Raw genomic sequence first — 17,555 nt, forward strand, 5'->3', positions numbered from 1 at the left:
GATAGACGACATAAAAGCTCCGTGTTCTCGCGGTGGGTTGTAGCTTTTTTATTGGGACCACCCTTCACTGTCGTGTCACACTTCTGAAGCCGTCAATTGCTCCTATACTGATAAAACACAAAACATTTCTCCCCCCCCATACTAGAGGCATATGTCTCTTTATATTGGCCATCATGTCTTTAATGGACGCCATTTAAAGATATCCTTGTACCTATTCTCATGGGCTGTTTAAAGACGGATACATGAACGCTAGTGATCATATTCTGGGGCACGTTAACAACATACCTCCCGTGCTGCCTATATACCCATGGTGGACCCCATTCAATTAAGTATAAGTGGTTTAACACGTTCTTCCATTTGTAGTTTTATACATAATAAAATTGGCTGTTGGGTGTCGTTGCATCCTTGAGACTTCCTAGACGGTGTGTCCGTGTAGAACCATTATACAACGTGGTTGTGTGCGAAAGTATACATCCAGAATACATAGTTAGTCTCGAAAATATTGCAGTCCTACTCAATACATGTTGTACTGGGTAGATCCCATGGCATGAATTTGTGGAAGTGTGAGGCAGGTGTACAGTACCGCAGCTGTTGAGGCCTTTTCAGACACGCATTAGTAAATTGATTTTCAATGAGAGGCGGGCGATTATTTAGGATGCGCGGAGACGCAAGCGGGCACGGTCCGTGACATTGTCACGTGCATGGTTGCTTCATGCACGTGCCCGCGGGCGGCAAGACTTGGATTGTGGTCAGCTTTTTTCCCACACGCCTTCTTTTTTTCATGCCAAAGACTCGCCCAAATTGGTATGGCCCCCATCTGAAAATGTTTGTGTACCCATTTGTGTAAAATGTAAAAAATAAAGAAATAAAATTGCAGATGTACAAGCCGCGCTGCAAGCTTGTAGATCTGCTATTTTTGAATAGCCAACGCTAAAATCTAAAATGACAGTTGCTTTACCCATTTTAATGGGTTAAAGCAATTTGGACCTTTTCTTGTGTGAATAAATAAAGCAATAAGTCACAAGAGGTCTCAGGTTACCAGGTATTTTATAATGGCAGAGAGGCGTAGTGAGAACCGATGCGTAGCGGAGTGTCTCCGACCCTGTCAGCCATTATAAAATACATGGTAAGCTGGGACCTCGCGTGGCTTATTGCTTTTCTAAAACCGTTAACCAACATATAGCAATATTAACCTCGTAAAACCACACTTCCTTGTTTTTACTCGGCCAGTATCTGTGACGGGGGAATAGGAGGCGCTTGATGTCTTTACGAGGCCGCCCGGAGCCACTCATTCACAGTCATATGAGCGCGGGCGGTGCTTAGACGCCTGCACGGCCAGGGTGTGTAAGGCAATCAAGTGCTCCCCTTCCTCAGTTCAGCTACAGAGCTGCGGGATCAGCTGGGAGTGATATAAAGTGATTGAAGGTGTGGATTATCGTGAGATTTACCGTGAGATTGGGTACCAGCCAATCAGAATCAAGTATTGGGACTAACCGTTTTAGAAACATTATTTTGACCCATCCGTATGTTAATACAATAGAATACACACGAATAGTTGGCTTTTCTACTGAGACATTTAGATCCTGTGCTCAGGTAGTAGGACCACTACTGGTTGACAAGTGGTATTCCCTGAAGCTCAAAGCGCAATATCTACCCTGTCCAAGCTGGCGATCTGTGGTTGGCTCACTCTTCTTCTTCTTCTTCTTCTTGGCTCACTGATTGGAACGTTTGTCTCTCGCAAGGCAGACCCGGGTTCAAATCCCAGAAAGAACATGCAGCACATTTCACAGACTGTATAGCTTTAAAAAATCACACCCGTGTGAAGTGAGGGGCGCTAATATATTAAAGTCTAACTCATGTTGATTAGGTGATCAAAACAAACATTGAATTCTCTTTATTGTTAATGGGATTTATGTTTGTGTTTAGGGACAAAACAAACATTAATTTCTCTTCATTGTCAATGGCGTTGAACTAAAAACAAACATTAAACCTGTATATAGGAGGGGCTAGCGCGCCTCAAAAAATATGAAGTACATGGACACATACTACACATACTAGGTGTACAATTTAATCCAAGTGACATACTCGCGCGGACACAGTTACAGAGACCCTGCTTTTCTTCTCTGCACACTGTCATATTCCCATTGTGGAAATAATGGCGACCAGCACAAATTATCACTTTATAGCCCTGGATGGTTTGTGTATAGGTGAGTGGAGAGTGTGTGTGGGGGAGGGGGAGGGGGGGGGGGCACGTGGGACGGTGGGTGGTGAGGAGACTATTAGTGCAAAATTGATGAGGCAGCAGTATCCCTCAGAGCCCCTACACACACACACACACGCACGCACGCACGCACACACCTCCTGACCATACTTAATTGGGTTTTAGCTGGTTCCTTGGCTCTGTTTTAGTTTAATTATTGTGTCTCAACGGTCCTGTTTCTGCTCGCTGATGAACTGAGGGAGTGGAGGGGGTGGAGTGAGGTTGGGTGGTCAGAGAGAGAGAGAGAGAGAGAGAGAGAGAGAGAGAGAGACGTGTGACCACCAGGTGACATGCCAAGTGGAGGATTAAGGCCCTCAATCGGATTTGAAGGACCATGTTTGGTTCCCTCCCAATGGTACTGGGCTGGCACTATGCCCCTCTTCTCTCTCTCTCTCTCTCTCTCTCTCTCTCTCTCTCTCTATCTCTGTCTCTCTCTCTGTCTGTTTCTCTCTCTCTCTGTATATCTGTCTGTCTGTCTGTCTGTCTGTCTCTCTCTCTCTCTCTGTCTCTCTCTTCTCCCTATTATTCTCTCTGTCCCTTTCTCCTTTGAGCTTTCTCTCTCTTCACCTCTTCCCTTTCTCTATCCATCTCACCTCTCTCTTTCTTCTCCATATCACTTTCTCTTTTTGCCTTCTCTCTCTCTCTCTCTCTCTCTCTCTCTCTCTCTCTCTCTCTCTCTCTCTCAATTCAATTCAAAGGAGCTTTATTGGCATGAGAAAACGTAGGTTTACATTGCCAAAGCAGAAGTGGAACAAGACATTTTTAAAGTTTAAGTTTAAATTTTATGACATAGAAAGCTCTTCAAGCCGTTTACAGCTTGTTTGAAGTTACCTGTGCTGCTGATGTTTAGGCCGAGATAGGTATAGTTCTTTGCATGTTCTAGTGTAGTTGTATAGTACAAATTGTTGGTGTTGGTCGCTCTCTCTCTCTCGCTCTCTCTCTCTCTCTCTCTCTCTCTCTCTCCCTCTCTCTCTGTGTCTCTCTCTCTCCAATAAGCGGACATGGCAACACTGGTCTCAGGAAGAGCCTGGCTCGTCCTCTGTGAGGTCACAGCCTCTGTGCCCGCCACACACGCACAGCAGAGCAGTGTATCGTAGCGTTGTAACCCCCTTGACACTTCCTGCATGGAATACCAAGCAGGTCCCCCCCCCCCCCCCCCCCCCTCACCATCACACCAGCCAGACAGATAAAAAGTTGTCACTGTCGTGTGGAAACCTTGTATGTCCAATACTGTTACTTTTTTCAAGAAATGGGGAAAAATTATATTTGTTCCCGATGGATCCTGTTTAGTCACAAGGTCTCCTTAATACTTTTCATTGGTTAAAATGTGTTTGTAAATCCACAGACATACTTAATCGCCTTCATTTTCACTTTCACACACTTTCAAAAGTGGCTAAAATAGCCGATCTCCAAGCTCACGCCGCATTGTGAGCTTGGAGATCGTCTGTTTTTGCTACTTTTGTGTAGTGTAGTATGATAAAGAAGGGCATTAATTAACTCCCCACAAAAAAAATAACATAAAAAGTTGAAATATGGAGATGCAAGGTTAAGGCAACAAAGTCTACTCTATCATCCCAGTATGCAACCTCAAAGACACAGCGCTCCACTGCCCTCCGGTGGTGAACAACCTGATTCGCAGCTCAGTTGAGATTCTCTCTTTTTGGGGGGTGGGGGGGGGGGGGGGTATGTCAGCATTGACCTGTTGTCTGAGACAGCTAGAGGTGTTTAATTTGGGAGGTGTTTCATAAGGAGCAGATGTTTGGGATGTCACGGTCGATCCTGTGAGCCAGCTGTAGCGTAATTTCCCCCTCACCTTAGACTGGGAGCAGGGTCATTTTACTAGTTAACCCATTAAGAACAGAGACCAGATTCTACAAAATGTCTTCTAAATCCTGTTTCTATGTCGGACATTCTCAAACCATTTCATATCAAGGACCTTTATGTGGCTGCCAACCACCATCTCAAAATATCTTATCCATCCAGGGATCCCCCCAGAAGCAAAGGTTTTAGTTTAAAACATTCGGTGTGAAAGAAAGAATATAAATTCAAAGATTTATGCCACATTTTCACGGTTTTTCAAAAATAGCAGATCTACATGCTCATAGCGCGGCACTCTGAACCTTGTAGATCTGCTATTATTCAACAGCTAAAGTTTAAAATCATGGTTAAAGTGGTTAAAAGCTAAGACGACACAGCTGCGTCCTCAGATCTAAATGGGTTAACTAAAACTGGAAGGAGAAAAAGTGCTATAGATTAGTATTTTATAGATTGTCTCTTGGAGCTTGGCATCTCTGCAGGATGCAGCCTATATGGAAATCCATACTGTAGGTCATTGCTCAAGGACACCGAGTCACGCGCACGAAGATACTCTCGGCAACTTCTGGCAACGTGCCCGCGAATCACACACAGCCCCAGCAGTAAACCAGATCACAATGCTTGAATGTTTGTATTTGTATAGATATTTCCAGGAATGTCTATGGAGGTTTTAGTGTCCAGAACATTAGCCATGTCTAGTTTTGTCAACCTGTGGCTATTTATAAGCAAATAATATAATTCTTATGGTCAATAACGATATCATAAGTGTACTGTTCTTCTAAGGTTAATGAATAATACTGCTCCAATGCAACGCTGATGCTGTTATCTAGAAGGAAATACAGTTTTTGATTCTTGTAACAACGTCTATAGACCTTTTACAGCAGCCATTTTCACATGACATAGTAGGGTAAACACGGGTGTTAACAATGATACTAATTAAGGTTGCACGCTCAGATCAGCCAACGCAGGGAAGTACATTCACTGAAAACGCCGGGACAGCGCACGTCCCAGACTCTTCTCCCTTCTGGCTCCAAAACTATGGAATGCACTTCCCACTGCAATCAGAACTGCAGACTCACTCCCAACCTTCCGCTGTAGTCTGAGAAAAACCCACCTCTTCAGACTCCATCTTAGCCCATAGCACTTGCCGTAGCACTTGCCCTAGCCTCGACGACCTTGCTGCAGGCTATGCAAAGGCTCAACTTATGTAACTTAAGATAGGATTTTATGTAGACGTAGCACTCTATAGTGTGTACGCATAGTTTATATATAGATATTCCACTGTTTTTGGCTTACGTATGATTCTTGGTGACTATTTTTTATGTACTGTATTTGATGTATTACCATGTTTTGTCAGTGTGCTGCGTTTGTGCATGTTTGCTAACTGGTACACAATGGAACAGAACCTTAATTAGAATCATTGATAATGTGTGCCCTGTACTATTTCATGTCAGCATGGCTGCTGTGCAAAGGCCTCTTGCCTGCCACACGGACCCAGCAGCCGACTGCAGAAGTTTCCTTGGGCTAACCCCCGGCCGTGAATGTCTCTGTGAAGAAAAAGTGCACGCTCAGCAAACCTGGCACAGATAAATAAAAGGTTCCCCCACATCTACTGTACACACAGTCCCTCTCGGTTCAGCTGCAATCTTTTATTTAGCTCGTAATGCTGCCCGGTCGCTCGTGACGGCGGTGAATAATATAACGCCACCCCCAAAGCAAACTCCGAAACGTTATTAAAAGGCTCAGACCAAAAGGCTGTGTGTCAGCTTTCTCCACCCACCCCCCCCCCCCCCCCTCCCCCGCAGTTTCCCACAGAAACTGCTGGCATCCCATAGTGGCCCGTCGGTTGGCCGGTTCCTCTGGACAACGTGAAAAAAAACATTAGCACGTGTGTGTGTGTGTGTGTGTGTGTGTGTGTGTGTGTGTGTGTGTGTGTGTGTGTGTGTGTGTGTGTGTGTGTGTGTGTGTGTGTGTGTGTGTGTGTGTGTGTGTGTGTGTGTGTGTGTGTGTGTGTGTGTGTGTGTGTGTGTGTGTGTGTGTCTTAGCTAAAGCAAATGAGTGCAGTCAGCAGATGTGGCAGGGTGTGTGAGGACAGTGGAGCAGCACCTCTCGCCTTGTGTGTGAACCACAGTGAAGCAGCTTTGTGTGTGAGATTGTTAGTTTTACAGTTATTCTTTATTTTTTTTTAAGATATATTTCGTGGCTTTTGCCTTTATTTTTTTATTTTATAGAGGGATAGGTATACAGTAGGCTGACAGGAAATGGGGGCGGTGACACGCAGTAAAGGCCGTTGGGAGTCGAACCCGCGGCACACTGCCAGACTGGATTTCCAGCCAAGGTGCCCAGATGGCTACGCCAGCCGTCCGGGCCAGTTTTACAGTTATACAGTGAGTTCACGATGGCATCTGACGTGTGTGTGTGTGTGTGTGTGTGCGTGCGTGCGTGTGTGTGTGTGTGTGCGTGCAGGTACCAGCCGGAGGGCATGTGCACGGACCTGAAGAAGTTCATAGACGGGCCCAGCACCTATGTGACCCTGCCTGAGGAGCTCAAGTCGGCCATCCAGGCCATCACCTACATCGCTGAGGCTCTGCAGGCTGAGAAGGACTATGAAGCTGTGAGTCTGTCTGTCTCTGTCTGTCTGTGTCCATCAGTCCCCGTGCCTTCCCCTCTGTCCAGGCTTGGGCTGATTTTCGATAGCATTGAATACCGCAAGATTTCCAAAAATATCGCAACTCTCGTTTTGAAGGGACTTTATCTCTGGCCGTTTGCCCCACTTTGTCTGTCCTATTTTCTATCATAGCCTGTCTGTCTCTCTCTGTCGAAAACATTATTTTGTTCCGCATTTTATTTCCTCTGTCCACAAGCTTCTACTGAAGATTAGTTATGCTGTGGCCGTAAGATTATAAGACGTGCCCACAAAACCTTGATCTCACGGTTCCACTACAACTCTAAGGTTCACCCTCAACATGAAGATCTTGTGGGCACGGGATCAGGATTTCCATATTCACGTCTTATATCTGGAGGCCACAGCCACACCTCTCCTCTCATGTACACTGTCGTTTACACTCCGTTTTACCTTTCCTCCTTCCCTTTTTTTCCCCCTTTCTCTCTTTCATCACCCCAACACCCCTCTCTCTCTCCTCCATTTCCTACGCCTCCCTTTTTCCGTCGCTGTCTTCTCTGTCCTCGCCACCTCTCTCTCTCTCTCTCTCTCTCTCTCTCCCCCCACACTGCGTCCAGTTGAGGGAGGACTGGCAGTACGTAGCCATGGTGGTAGACCGTATGTTCCTGTGGATCTTCGTGGTCTTCACCACCGTGGGCACGCTGGCCATCTTCGCCAACGCCAGCTTTAACCACACCCCCTCTGACCCCTTCATGCACTAGATGGGGGGGGCGGGCAACTTTGGAAAGAGGGACACTATATTTCCACACTCACTCCAGAAAAAAAACCATATAAAGTTAAAATGTGGAGATACAAGGTTTCTCTACCGAACAGCAACGATATGCTGTCAATTTGCTGTATGATAACGACACATCGTTTATGTTACACGACGTGGCCTTTGAAGGAAGCCTTCAGCATTGCCTTGGAGTTAATTAGATGAATGGGCGGTCATGTCGTTCCTCTACCACTTCACTATTTCAGTCATCTAAACGACACTATGCACTTATGCAGTGCACTGCATAGTAACGAGGCTGCAAACGCATTGGCTAACTCCAAAGCAGGTGCGTGTGTTATGTGTTATGCATACACTAATTTTGAAGTGACACAACAAGATTTTTGCGACTATTTAGATGAGCATTTTCCCTGAAGATCTCACTGACCAGCATTGCTTTAACCACTTCAGCTCTATTTTAAATGCCCACAATTGCAGATCTATAGGCTCACAGTGTCGCTGTGAGCTTGTAGATCTGTTATTTTAAACATTTTTTTGCCATTTGGGGATTTTGTTTAATTTATCGCCTATAATGTCATGGCCAACATAGGGATGCCATGGTTGAAAGTGTTAATTGATTGATTCATTCATTATGTAATTAATTGTGTAATTACATAAGAAAGTCTCCACTAGCCCCCTGCCGTGTTTCATTTCCTGTCCTTCATTTCCTCTCTGCAAACGCTCTGTGGAAATGGCTGGCTCTGCACAGCTCTGGAGAAATCTGTATATGCCATAGTAGCGCGAGTACCCATGTATCCTGCGTTGATTTGTGTGTCAAGTATACTAGCCAAGCCATTTAAGTGTACTACTACCGTATATGTATATAATCTTATATATTAATAATATATAAAACTAGTACAGTTAGGACCCTCGGTCTGAATGTGTGGAACCAATGTTAGATATTTGTGTGGTACAAACATGTAAACGGGAAGAAAGCAGACAAGCCAGGATGTTAATGTAAGAGTATGAATAAATATATGTACCCAAGTGGACTTTTACAGACAAATAGAACATCAGGCTATATTACAGTTTTATTGCAGTGTCAGCATTTTGTTTTGTGAAATCTACTCAATTCTGTTCATAATCGTTTGCTTGTAAATAGTTCAATTTGTTGAGCCACAAAGAGATTGCTAAACTGTGTGTGTGTGTGTGTGTGTGCGTGTGTGCGTGCGTGTGTGCGTGCGTGCGTGCGTGCAACCCGGGATGCGTTGTTTTTGACAGAATTTTTTTATTGTAGTTTTAGTCATAGTCTTTTGAATAGTTTTCATTCAGTTTTAGTCACATTTTAGGCACCTGGAATGTTTTATTGTTAGTCTAGTTTTAGTCGACTAAATCATCTGTAGATTTAGTCGACTAAAATCGTATATTTAGTCGACTAAAACTAGACTAACAATAAAACATTCCAGGTGCCTAAAATGTGACTAAAACTGAATGAAAACTATTCAAAAGACTATGACTAAAACTACAATAAAAAAATTCTGTCAAAAACAACGCATCCCGGGTTGCACGCACGCACGCACGCACACAAAATTTATTTTGGCAGGCCTTGATGCCGTCGTAATGGCTGATTTTACACTTGCTGAAAATAGCCGATCTACAAGCTTGCAGATCTGTGAGCTTGTAGATCTATTGTAGATTGCTATTTTCAGTATGCAACCAAGTGTAAAATGACTTGTCTTTTTGTTCTACTGGATCTCTTGTCCACTTGTCCACATTTTACTCTAGTTTTAATTTGTTGACGAAATTGTCAATATATTTAGTCTTAGTTTTAGTAACCATAGCTTAGTTTTCATTTAGTTTCCATTTAGTTTTCGTCAGTGAAAAAAGGTAAAGTCGACGAACATTTTTCGTCATAGTATTAGTCGATCAACACTAAATGAGCTATGTTCAGTGTGCGACAGCAGCGTGTGCGGTCTGAGCACTGTGTGCGACAGCAGCGCGTGCGGTCTGAGCACTGTGTGCGACAGCAGCGCACGCGGTCTGAGCACGATGGGAACTTCAAGGCCTTGAAACGTCATATATTATAGACCTCTCACTCAGCATCTGGCATATGGCGCAACTGTGACGGGTCGAAGGTCAAGGTCGACAACGAGCCACGCGCCCGGACTATGCACACCTCGGGCGTTTTGGAAATGCATATGTGGAGAATCTGACGGGTCCGCTTGGGTCAGTGTTTGCGCCGAATTAACACGGGAGGATTTTTTCTGTTGTGTGTGTGTGTGTGTGTGCCTTTCATTTCACTGCGAGAATGTGCTGGAGTGGCGCCGTGCTTCACTCATACTTCTAGAGGTGTGTGTGTGTGTGTGTGTGTGTGTGTGTGTGTGTGTGTGTGTGTGTGTGTGTGTGTGTGTGTGTGTGTGTGTGTGTGTGTGTGTGTGTGTGTGTGTGTGTGTGTGTGTGTGTGTGTGTGTGTGTGTGTGTGTGTGTGTGTGTGTGTGTGTGTGTGTGTGTGTCGCGCGCACGGGAAGCTATTCTTGTGTACAACAGAGCCCCCAACTTGATTCGCCAGCTGTAGCAATAGATGGTGGAATTCCCATTATACAGGAGACCTGTCCTGTGCAACCCCCTCTCCATTTCTCTGCTCTCCCTTTTGCTGTCAAACGCCACATGCTTTTACCTTCACACCCTTGCTCTGCATTTCATGTTCTTACACACACACACCTCTGCCCCTGTTAATCTGATCTTGTGTTGTTTTGTTTTTTTTAAATAAAGATCTGAGGAGGCATATCAAAGACTCCATCTGTTGTCAGAATGTTGTTCTCGTGCCATGAGAAGTGCAACCCTGGCCTCGTCACCTGCCACCCCTGCTATTTATAACACACACACGACACACACACACATGACACACACACACGCATGCCACGTTTTCAGCTTGTGGATCTGCTACTTTCGGTGCTTTTGTGTGACACTGTAGTATGTTAATGATGTTAATTTACGGGAAAAAACTGACGGAATACTCCATTAAATGTTCTTTATCGATATGAAACGGTTACACTGAAAATCAACTTTCAACACTGACCCGGTTGCCAGGCAACGCCTTCGTCACTCCCAGCACAAGGAGACATATTACCGTTTCTGGCGAAAGATAAACATTGTAAGCTACTGCTAACACAAGCTGCTTCTTACAAGGGAGGTCTGCGAGTGAGTAACCCGGATGTGAAAACTGTGTAATCTGCCCTGTTCTGCGTGGCAGAATCTAATCTAATCTGGCGGCACCTTGTGGCAGTCAATTATTGGTTAAATAAAATCACACGTGTGTGAAGTGAGGGGCGCTCTTATCATCGTACATCATCATGATGTAACATGTCGATTTGCTCAGACACATGACGTAATTTCTCCAGTCATTGTCAATGGGAATTGAATGTTTATGTAAGACGAAAATCTACACTAATAGCTGAATATAGGAAGGGCTAGCGCCCCTCAAAAACGTGCAGCGAGACAGCGAGTGTCATCAGCAGAAACATTCCGTCGTCGGTCTCCTCCTAACTGACGTCACCGTCCACACATCTCATTCACGTGGATACGGGTCCAGTGGGCTCCCAAAGACTGTGGCCACTGCTATGTTCAATTGGCAATTTTATTTCCAGAATGTAAAAAAAAAAAAAGATGATTATGCCCCAAATTACTGGCTAATTGACTATCCATGGGGGTTGTTTTTTTTCAAATTGTAGCAATGTTCGGCCTTACATGTCATTTAAAAATCACACCCGTGTGAACTGAGTGGTGTAATATAGCCTGTCTGACGTAATGAAATCATGTCTGACGTAATGAAATCACACCCGGGTGAACAGGGTGAACATAGCAACCATGCTCATTTTTTCTGCACAAACAAAGCCAGTTGTAGGAGTGGTTTACACCACTCAAAAATCATGTCTGACGTAATGAAATCACACCCGGGTGAACAGGGTGAACATAGCAACCATGCTAATTTTTTCTGCACAAACAAAGCCAGTTGTAGGAGTGGTTTACACCACTCAATAGGAGTGGTTTACACCACTCAAAAATGATTATATTCCCTCCATTATTTTATTAATAAGAAAAAGTCCTTCTGCACACACTACGATGGACAGGTGCGTCGGATAACTGGAACTGAGAAGTAGAGAAAAAAGAGAATCCCGCACACCGTCTTCACTTGAGTTAGATTTATTGAGCAACGTTTCGGTCGTTCAGACCTTCATCAGGCATTAAATGTGTGTAAAACATAACTAGTCCTCAGGGTTCTCAGGTGCCAACTGTCAGGTCAGGCCCTGCTCCACGGGGTCATCTCTCTGACCTAGTTTGCAATCGTTTGGAGTTGACAAGACAAGTTGTCCCGTCAGGCCAATACAAACAGGGCGCACATTCTGTCTGATGGGGCACACACACACACACACACACACACACACACACACACACACACACACACAAACAACGTATATTGGGAGTGACAGCAGATTCTGTGCCATGTTTATTTCCTGCTCTCAGCTCTCAACCTGTCGATTTACAGCATGTTTGTGTTTCCTCTTTCTGCTGTCAACCCTGACCGTCTGTCACGATGAATACACAGAGAAAATGACCTGACGGGGGGGGGGGGGCTTTGAATGCGACTCCGGCCCAGAGACCTGTCTCAAGTGTTTCTCCTCTCTTCTATCTCTAGCCAGATTCCAATACACAATATCTCGGCCGCTCCAGCATGGCGGTGTTACGGTGGTATTTGGTGACCTGCTGAAATGTGACAATCGTGTAGACAATCGCATAACTTCAATGTCCGAATGTAAATTGTTGCGGTTTGTTTATTAGCGGAGTTCAACCTACACTGTAGCAGTATTTAGGCCACATATTTAAAGACCTCCATGTAAGTTACGTGAAGTCCACAAGATGATCACATATTTTGACAGGTCACCAATTTCATCATAACACCACCATGCTGGAGTGATCGAGTGTGAGTGAGCGAGTGACCGAGATTTTGGGTATTGGAATTTGGCTTCTGTCTGCCCTGGATTTCCTGTCTCTATACACACTCCTATCTAATACATCAGTGGCTTCAAGGACCCCCATAATAACTCAAGAGTTACAGACCTGTAAGGGTCCATTCAGGGGACTCCGGGGACCCTCAGGCTTCATTGAGGGGGCTCAATGAAGCCTGAGGGTCCCTGGAATCCACTTTGATTGCGTAATCATTGGTTAATGATGATACAACACTGACAAACTGTGTGCGAACCTGCTAATTTGAAAAGAGTTAAACCAAATTAAACTGATTCATCAACTCGATTTCATCAATACTATACAAAGTTTAGTTTAGTTTTAGTTCATGTGTGTTTATGTTGTGTATGTGTGTGCGCAAATACATTTAACAAAACTAGTATCTGAGTTGCCTCAGTGGTGTTGCCTGTTAGCATGCTGTGTAGAGCTATTTGAAGCCTTGTCCCAGACAGATGATTGCCTCGACGGAGGGCTCAAATGATTAGATTAATGATTGAGTCTAGTGATTTCTGTACAACAATAGTACAATATCCCTGACCCAAATCCCTGTCTAATGGTGTGTTCTCTCCTCCGCGTCATCGATGCCCATACCGAGGCGGGTTGGCCTTTGTGTGTCGAGTTTGCATGTTCTCCCCGTGTTCCCCATGGTAGGTACCTTCACAAAAAACATGCAGTAATCCTGGTCTCTCCCCATGGAGTGGAAAGGAACTGGTCGGAATAACGTGTTCCCTCCACACGCTACATCCGGCCGGGGAAACTCCCAGGATTACATTAGATAATTGACACTGGGTGAAAAAATGGGTTACGAAATCCTGGGATAAAAATTAAAAAAAAGTCTATCATTCATAGCATCATATGCCAGCTATGCAGAAGGGGATGAACACATGATGTGATACACTGGCTACAAATAGGTTGATGCCTCAGGCACTGTTCTGATACTCTTATTAAGCCTGAGTTAAACTTGCGCTGTGTAGATCTGCTATTTATGGGATGCAGCACTAGTGTGCAGCAAAGAAAAATATATATAAATGTACAAATATATATACATGTACATATCTGTGTTGAACATGTGACTATAGAGACGGTGTATACCGATTTGCTTGATGTATGGATAAAATCTGTGCGATTAATACAAAGAAATGTGTTTTGCAGAAATCGGCCTGATGGTGGCGCGGTAGTGCTACAACAGACGGATGCGAAAAATGTCATGCAAAGGTGTTTCCTTGGCCTCTAGGGAGTGCGCATACAAAGTTGTACACAGATCGGTGCAATTATAGGTAGAAACAGGAATTGGCCTGTTATAGCGCCACCATGAGGCTATTTTGAAAATGTTTAAGTGGCATTTTTTCCTCTGCCTAGTAGGAATGTGTGTGCATAATTGCATGAAAATCGCACGCTGTTAAGATTTGAGACATTTTGTTGAAAACGGACCAATCCTGCAAACTTTGGAAGGCAATCTTAGCCCTTATGGATGGAATATGGGGAAGTGGACAGATCCGTGTTGATCACATGACTATAGAGATTGTGTGTACCGATTTGCGTGATGTGTGGATAAAATGTGTACGAGTAATCTACAGAAATGTGTTTTGCAAAAGTCGGCCTCATGGTGGCGCTATAACAGGCCGTTGTGGAGTCGGTGCCGGAGATTAGCTGTAGAAGGACGGACGGAGGGACGGACGGACGGACGGACGGACACACGGACGGACGGACGGACGGGGACACACGGACGGACGGACGGACGGACGGGGACACACACACACCGACGGACGGAGTGCAAAACAAAAACTCTCTCCCCATGCCTTCGGCCTGGTGGAGACAATAAGGATTAACTCGGAGCAACCCATCACAACAACAGAATCAAATCTGTTCACTTAACTCAAGTGGACTGGTAAGGTTCAGAATTAAATGAACACTGAGGATTTTACTGTTACAAAATAATCTCCAGTGAGACTATTGTAATGATCTGTCTGTGTGTCTGAATGTCATACCATATCTACTATATAGAGTTCTGTATCTGACAGTCTGTCTGCCAGTAGCCTGGGAAGCATTCATTTTCAGGTTTATCCAGTCGGGAGCGGATGGTAACTTACGTCATGTTGTGTAATCACTGATTTGTAGTCATGAAACCACAAACCGGAATCGGAAGTACTCAAAATTCCCCATGATCAAGGGCATCGTCATTTTAGGGCCTACGCATTAAAGCCTTGAAGTGGCGTATGAATCTGACACATTTCTTCAAGTAAGTATTGGAATAAATTGTTTGTTGTATTCCAATTCGTAGACTGGCGAGACTAAAAACAAACAAACAACAAAAACAAAGCGCTGCCGAAAAAGCCAGAAGCCATAAACAGGTTTTTTTTTATCATACGGTCTAGACCGGATCACACAGCGATTTAGAAGCACAGACTGGGATTTCCTCCAAGGTGTAAAGCCTGGTGACACGATGTTAGTCTACCAGTTTGTCTGTCTTGTCTGTGTGTCTGGTATCCAGGCACGCAGGCAGATAGTACCCAAATATATGCAATGGGTTATGTTGTGTCAGACAGACACCACTTAACTGCACAGTAGAGAGAGAGAGAGAGAGACTAGGAGCGAGAGAGGGGCTTGCAGCAGACTGCACCTATTTCACCCACGCAATGCACAATGATATCGGACCAGAGCTCGATCAGTGAGAGAGGGATGGCCCATATTTACTTGGCTTTTAGATTACAGTTTAGATTTGTGTCCAGGCAGGTATAGCTCAGACGGTAGAGCTCTCGCCTTTGAACCACAAGTTCATGGGTTCGATCCCGGGCACCGCTAACTCAGCGTATGATTAGCACGGCTTGGGTGCGGCAAGTCGTGTGGGAAGTACTGGGAGCTGATGGTAGGTATGGCGCTCCACCTCAGCAATCCATCTCCCAGGGGTCTAGCGCACTGTAACTCCTGCGTGTTACCGGCTGATACTGACAATAAGCCACTCCCGACCTACTTCTTAGATTACAAAAGATCAGTGGGGAGTAGAAAAAACGGAGGGGGAGAGAGATTTCTCACGTTTTGTCCGTGCATTTTTTTTTTTACAAATCTCCGTTCGGTTGTTGACCGTTCCAAATACGGTTGCTAACATGACAACAACAAGATGCTAAGAACGGCTTTGCAAACGAGTCCTTGGACATCAACATTCAGCTCTAAGATTGTAAAGCCCTGACCACAAGAAAAACAAACAAAAAACCTCCAGAACAGCTGGGAGGAGGAGACCACCCAGTCTAACCCCACTATCAAATGTTATGATGCTGAAAATATGTGTGGGGATTTGTCAGTCAGACCTGCTCCATTGGAGTGACGGCATACTGATCTGATGGATTTGTGCAATGCACACTCTGTGATGTAATTATTTATTTGGGCCAGCTGTGTGGACTCGATTCAATTCGAAGGATCGAGCTTTAAGCTTTTATTGGCAGGAGAAAACATACGTACATTGCCAAAGTCAACAGTGTGGTTGCAGTGCAAACATAGCCTATGTTGAACAACTGCCATCGAGTGGATGAATTGGTGTATTGCTCAGAACACATCTTTCATTTGACACAAGCATACACAAGTACTGTAAGTAACATTTGAAAGTATGCATGCTGACGTAAAAAGCATGCGTGCGCTCTTCACCCCAAACGCACAAGAAACATGCTTCAGTTAGTATGTCTCCTGTTTGAGTTGGGAAGGGAGGAGGAGGGGGGGATATAGCCTATTCCACCCATTCAATAACCTGGCCATAATGATAAGCCAGTCGTCGCTCCGCCACATTTTTGGGGGAGCCCATAGCGCGTGTGCGCATGAAAATGTTGGGTTATTTTCGGGTTTATTTTAATCCTCTTTGACCTAAATTTAACACGATCAACAGCCAACTAGAAAAAGTGCCCCTCGGCCTCAGGGCACAGCTCTCCACCAGGATATTTTTTCAATTTTTTGCAATAATCTGTCTGGTGCCATTTCTTCCTCTGCCTAGTGGGAATGTGTGTGCATAATTTGACGGAAATTGCATGTTGTGTTCATGATTTGAGGCATTTTGTTCAAAACAGACCAATTCTGCAAACTTTGGAAGGCAATCTTAGCCAATGGGGATGGAATATGGGGAAGCGGACAGGTCGGTGTTGATCACATGACTACAGAGATAGTGTACAGTATACCGATTTGCGTGATGTATGGATAAAATGTTTATGAGTAATATAAAGAAATGTTTTGCAATAATCGGCCTCATGGTGGTGCTATAATAGGCTGTTGCAGTAGAAACGGCCCAAAAATTGGGGCAGAGGTTCATCGTTGGCATCCAGGGAGTGTGTGTGCATGGTGCCGGAGATTAGCTGTACACGGACGGATGGACACACACACGGACGGATGGACACACACACGGACAGAGTGCAAAACATACTCTCCCCATGCCTTTGGCTGGTGGAGACAATGAATGTCCCCAGGAGACCTTTTCAGGGCCTCAACCCCAGTACTGTGCAGTCCAGTTTCCCTGAGGGGCCCCTGGGCCTGGCTAATTTGGCCCTGCAGGCAAGCTGATAATGCTGTGCCAAGTGCCATGTTTTGTGTGTATATCATGCACACATACGTATATAAAATACTTTATCATTATCAAATGTCAACATAAGGACATGAAACTTCAGATCACAACCTCAATACTGTATCTTGACAATGACATATGGTGCAACTTGGTGGACAAGGTCAGCGATGAGCTCGTTTTAGAAATGCATGCTGACGATCTTTGCTCTTTTCCGGGAAACATTGATGATGGCGGACTTAAAATAGGGAAATGCAAGATGAATCTCTCCGACACGACAATGCACTCGTTTGAGGATTAGCTCCTAGGACACGGACAAAGATGAGATTACCGCTGTTAACAATCCAACCAACCGCATGACTCACCGAACGCAGTCAAGCGTGATCTAATTGGTTGTTCATTCAGACGCCGCAGACTCTCGCTGTTCTTCAGAATTAGAAGTGTCTTGCGAGTGGCCAGTTTTAGTCGGTATACCGTGCTTGACAGCTGGCGTCCCACCAGTGTTTCCAATGCCCTGCATACCAGACACTAGGTACAGTGCAGTAGC

The 17,555-nt window shown here is 44.8% G+C and overlaps 1 protein-coding gene across 2 annotated transcripts in view; it reads left to right on the top strand.

Annotated features, from left to right (window-relative positions):
* LOC306914419 (acetylcholine receptor subunit beta-like) overlaps positions 1-17,555 on the top strand; it is a 78,000-nt gene that overhangs the window by 30,909 nt on the left and 29,536 nt on the right. The window contains exons 10-11 of one of the 2 annotated variants that reach the window (XM_079491422.1): positions 6,542-6,689; positions 7,316-7,951. In XM_079491422.1, the coding sequence (XP_079347548.1) occupies positions 6,542-6,689; positions 7,316-7,459 (292 nt within the window). In that variant the 3' untranslated portion in view covers positions 7,460-7,951. Of the gene's footprint in view, positions 1-6,541; positions 6,690-7,315; positions 7,952-17,555 lie in introns of those variants that run through there. The other variant, XM_079491424.1, reaches the window with a different exon arrangement.

The sequence above is a fragment of the Electrona antarctica genome (assembly GCF_951216825.1).
Source record: "Electrona antarctica genome assembly, chromosome: 21".
Lineage (NCBI taxonomy): Eukaryota > Metazoa > Chordata > Actinopteri > Myctophiformes > Myctophidae > Electrona > Electrona antarctica.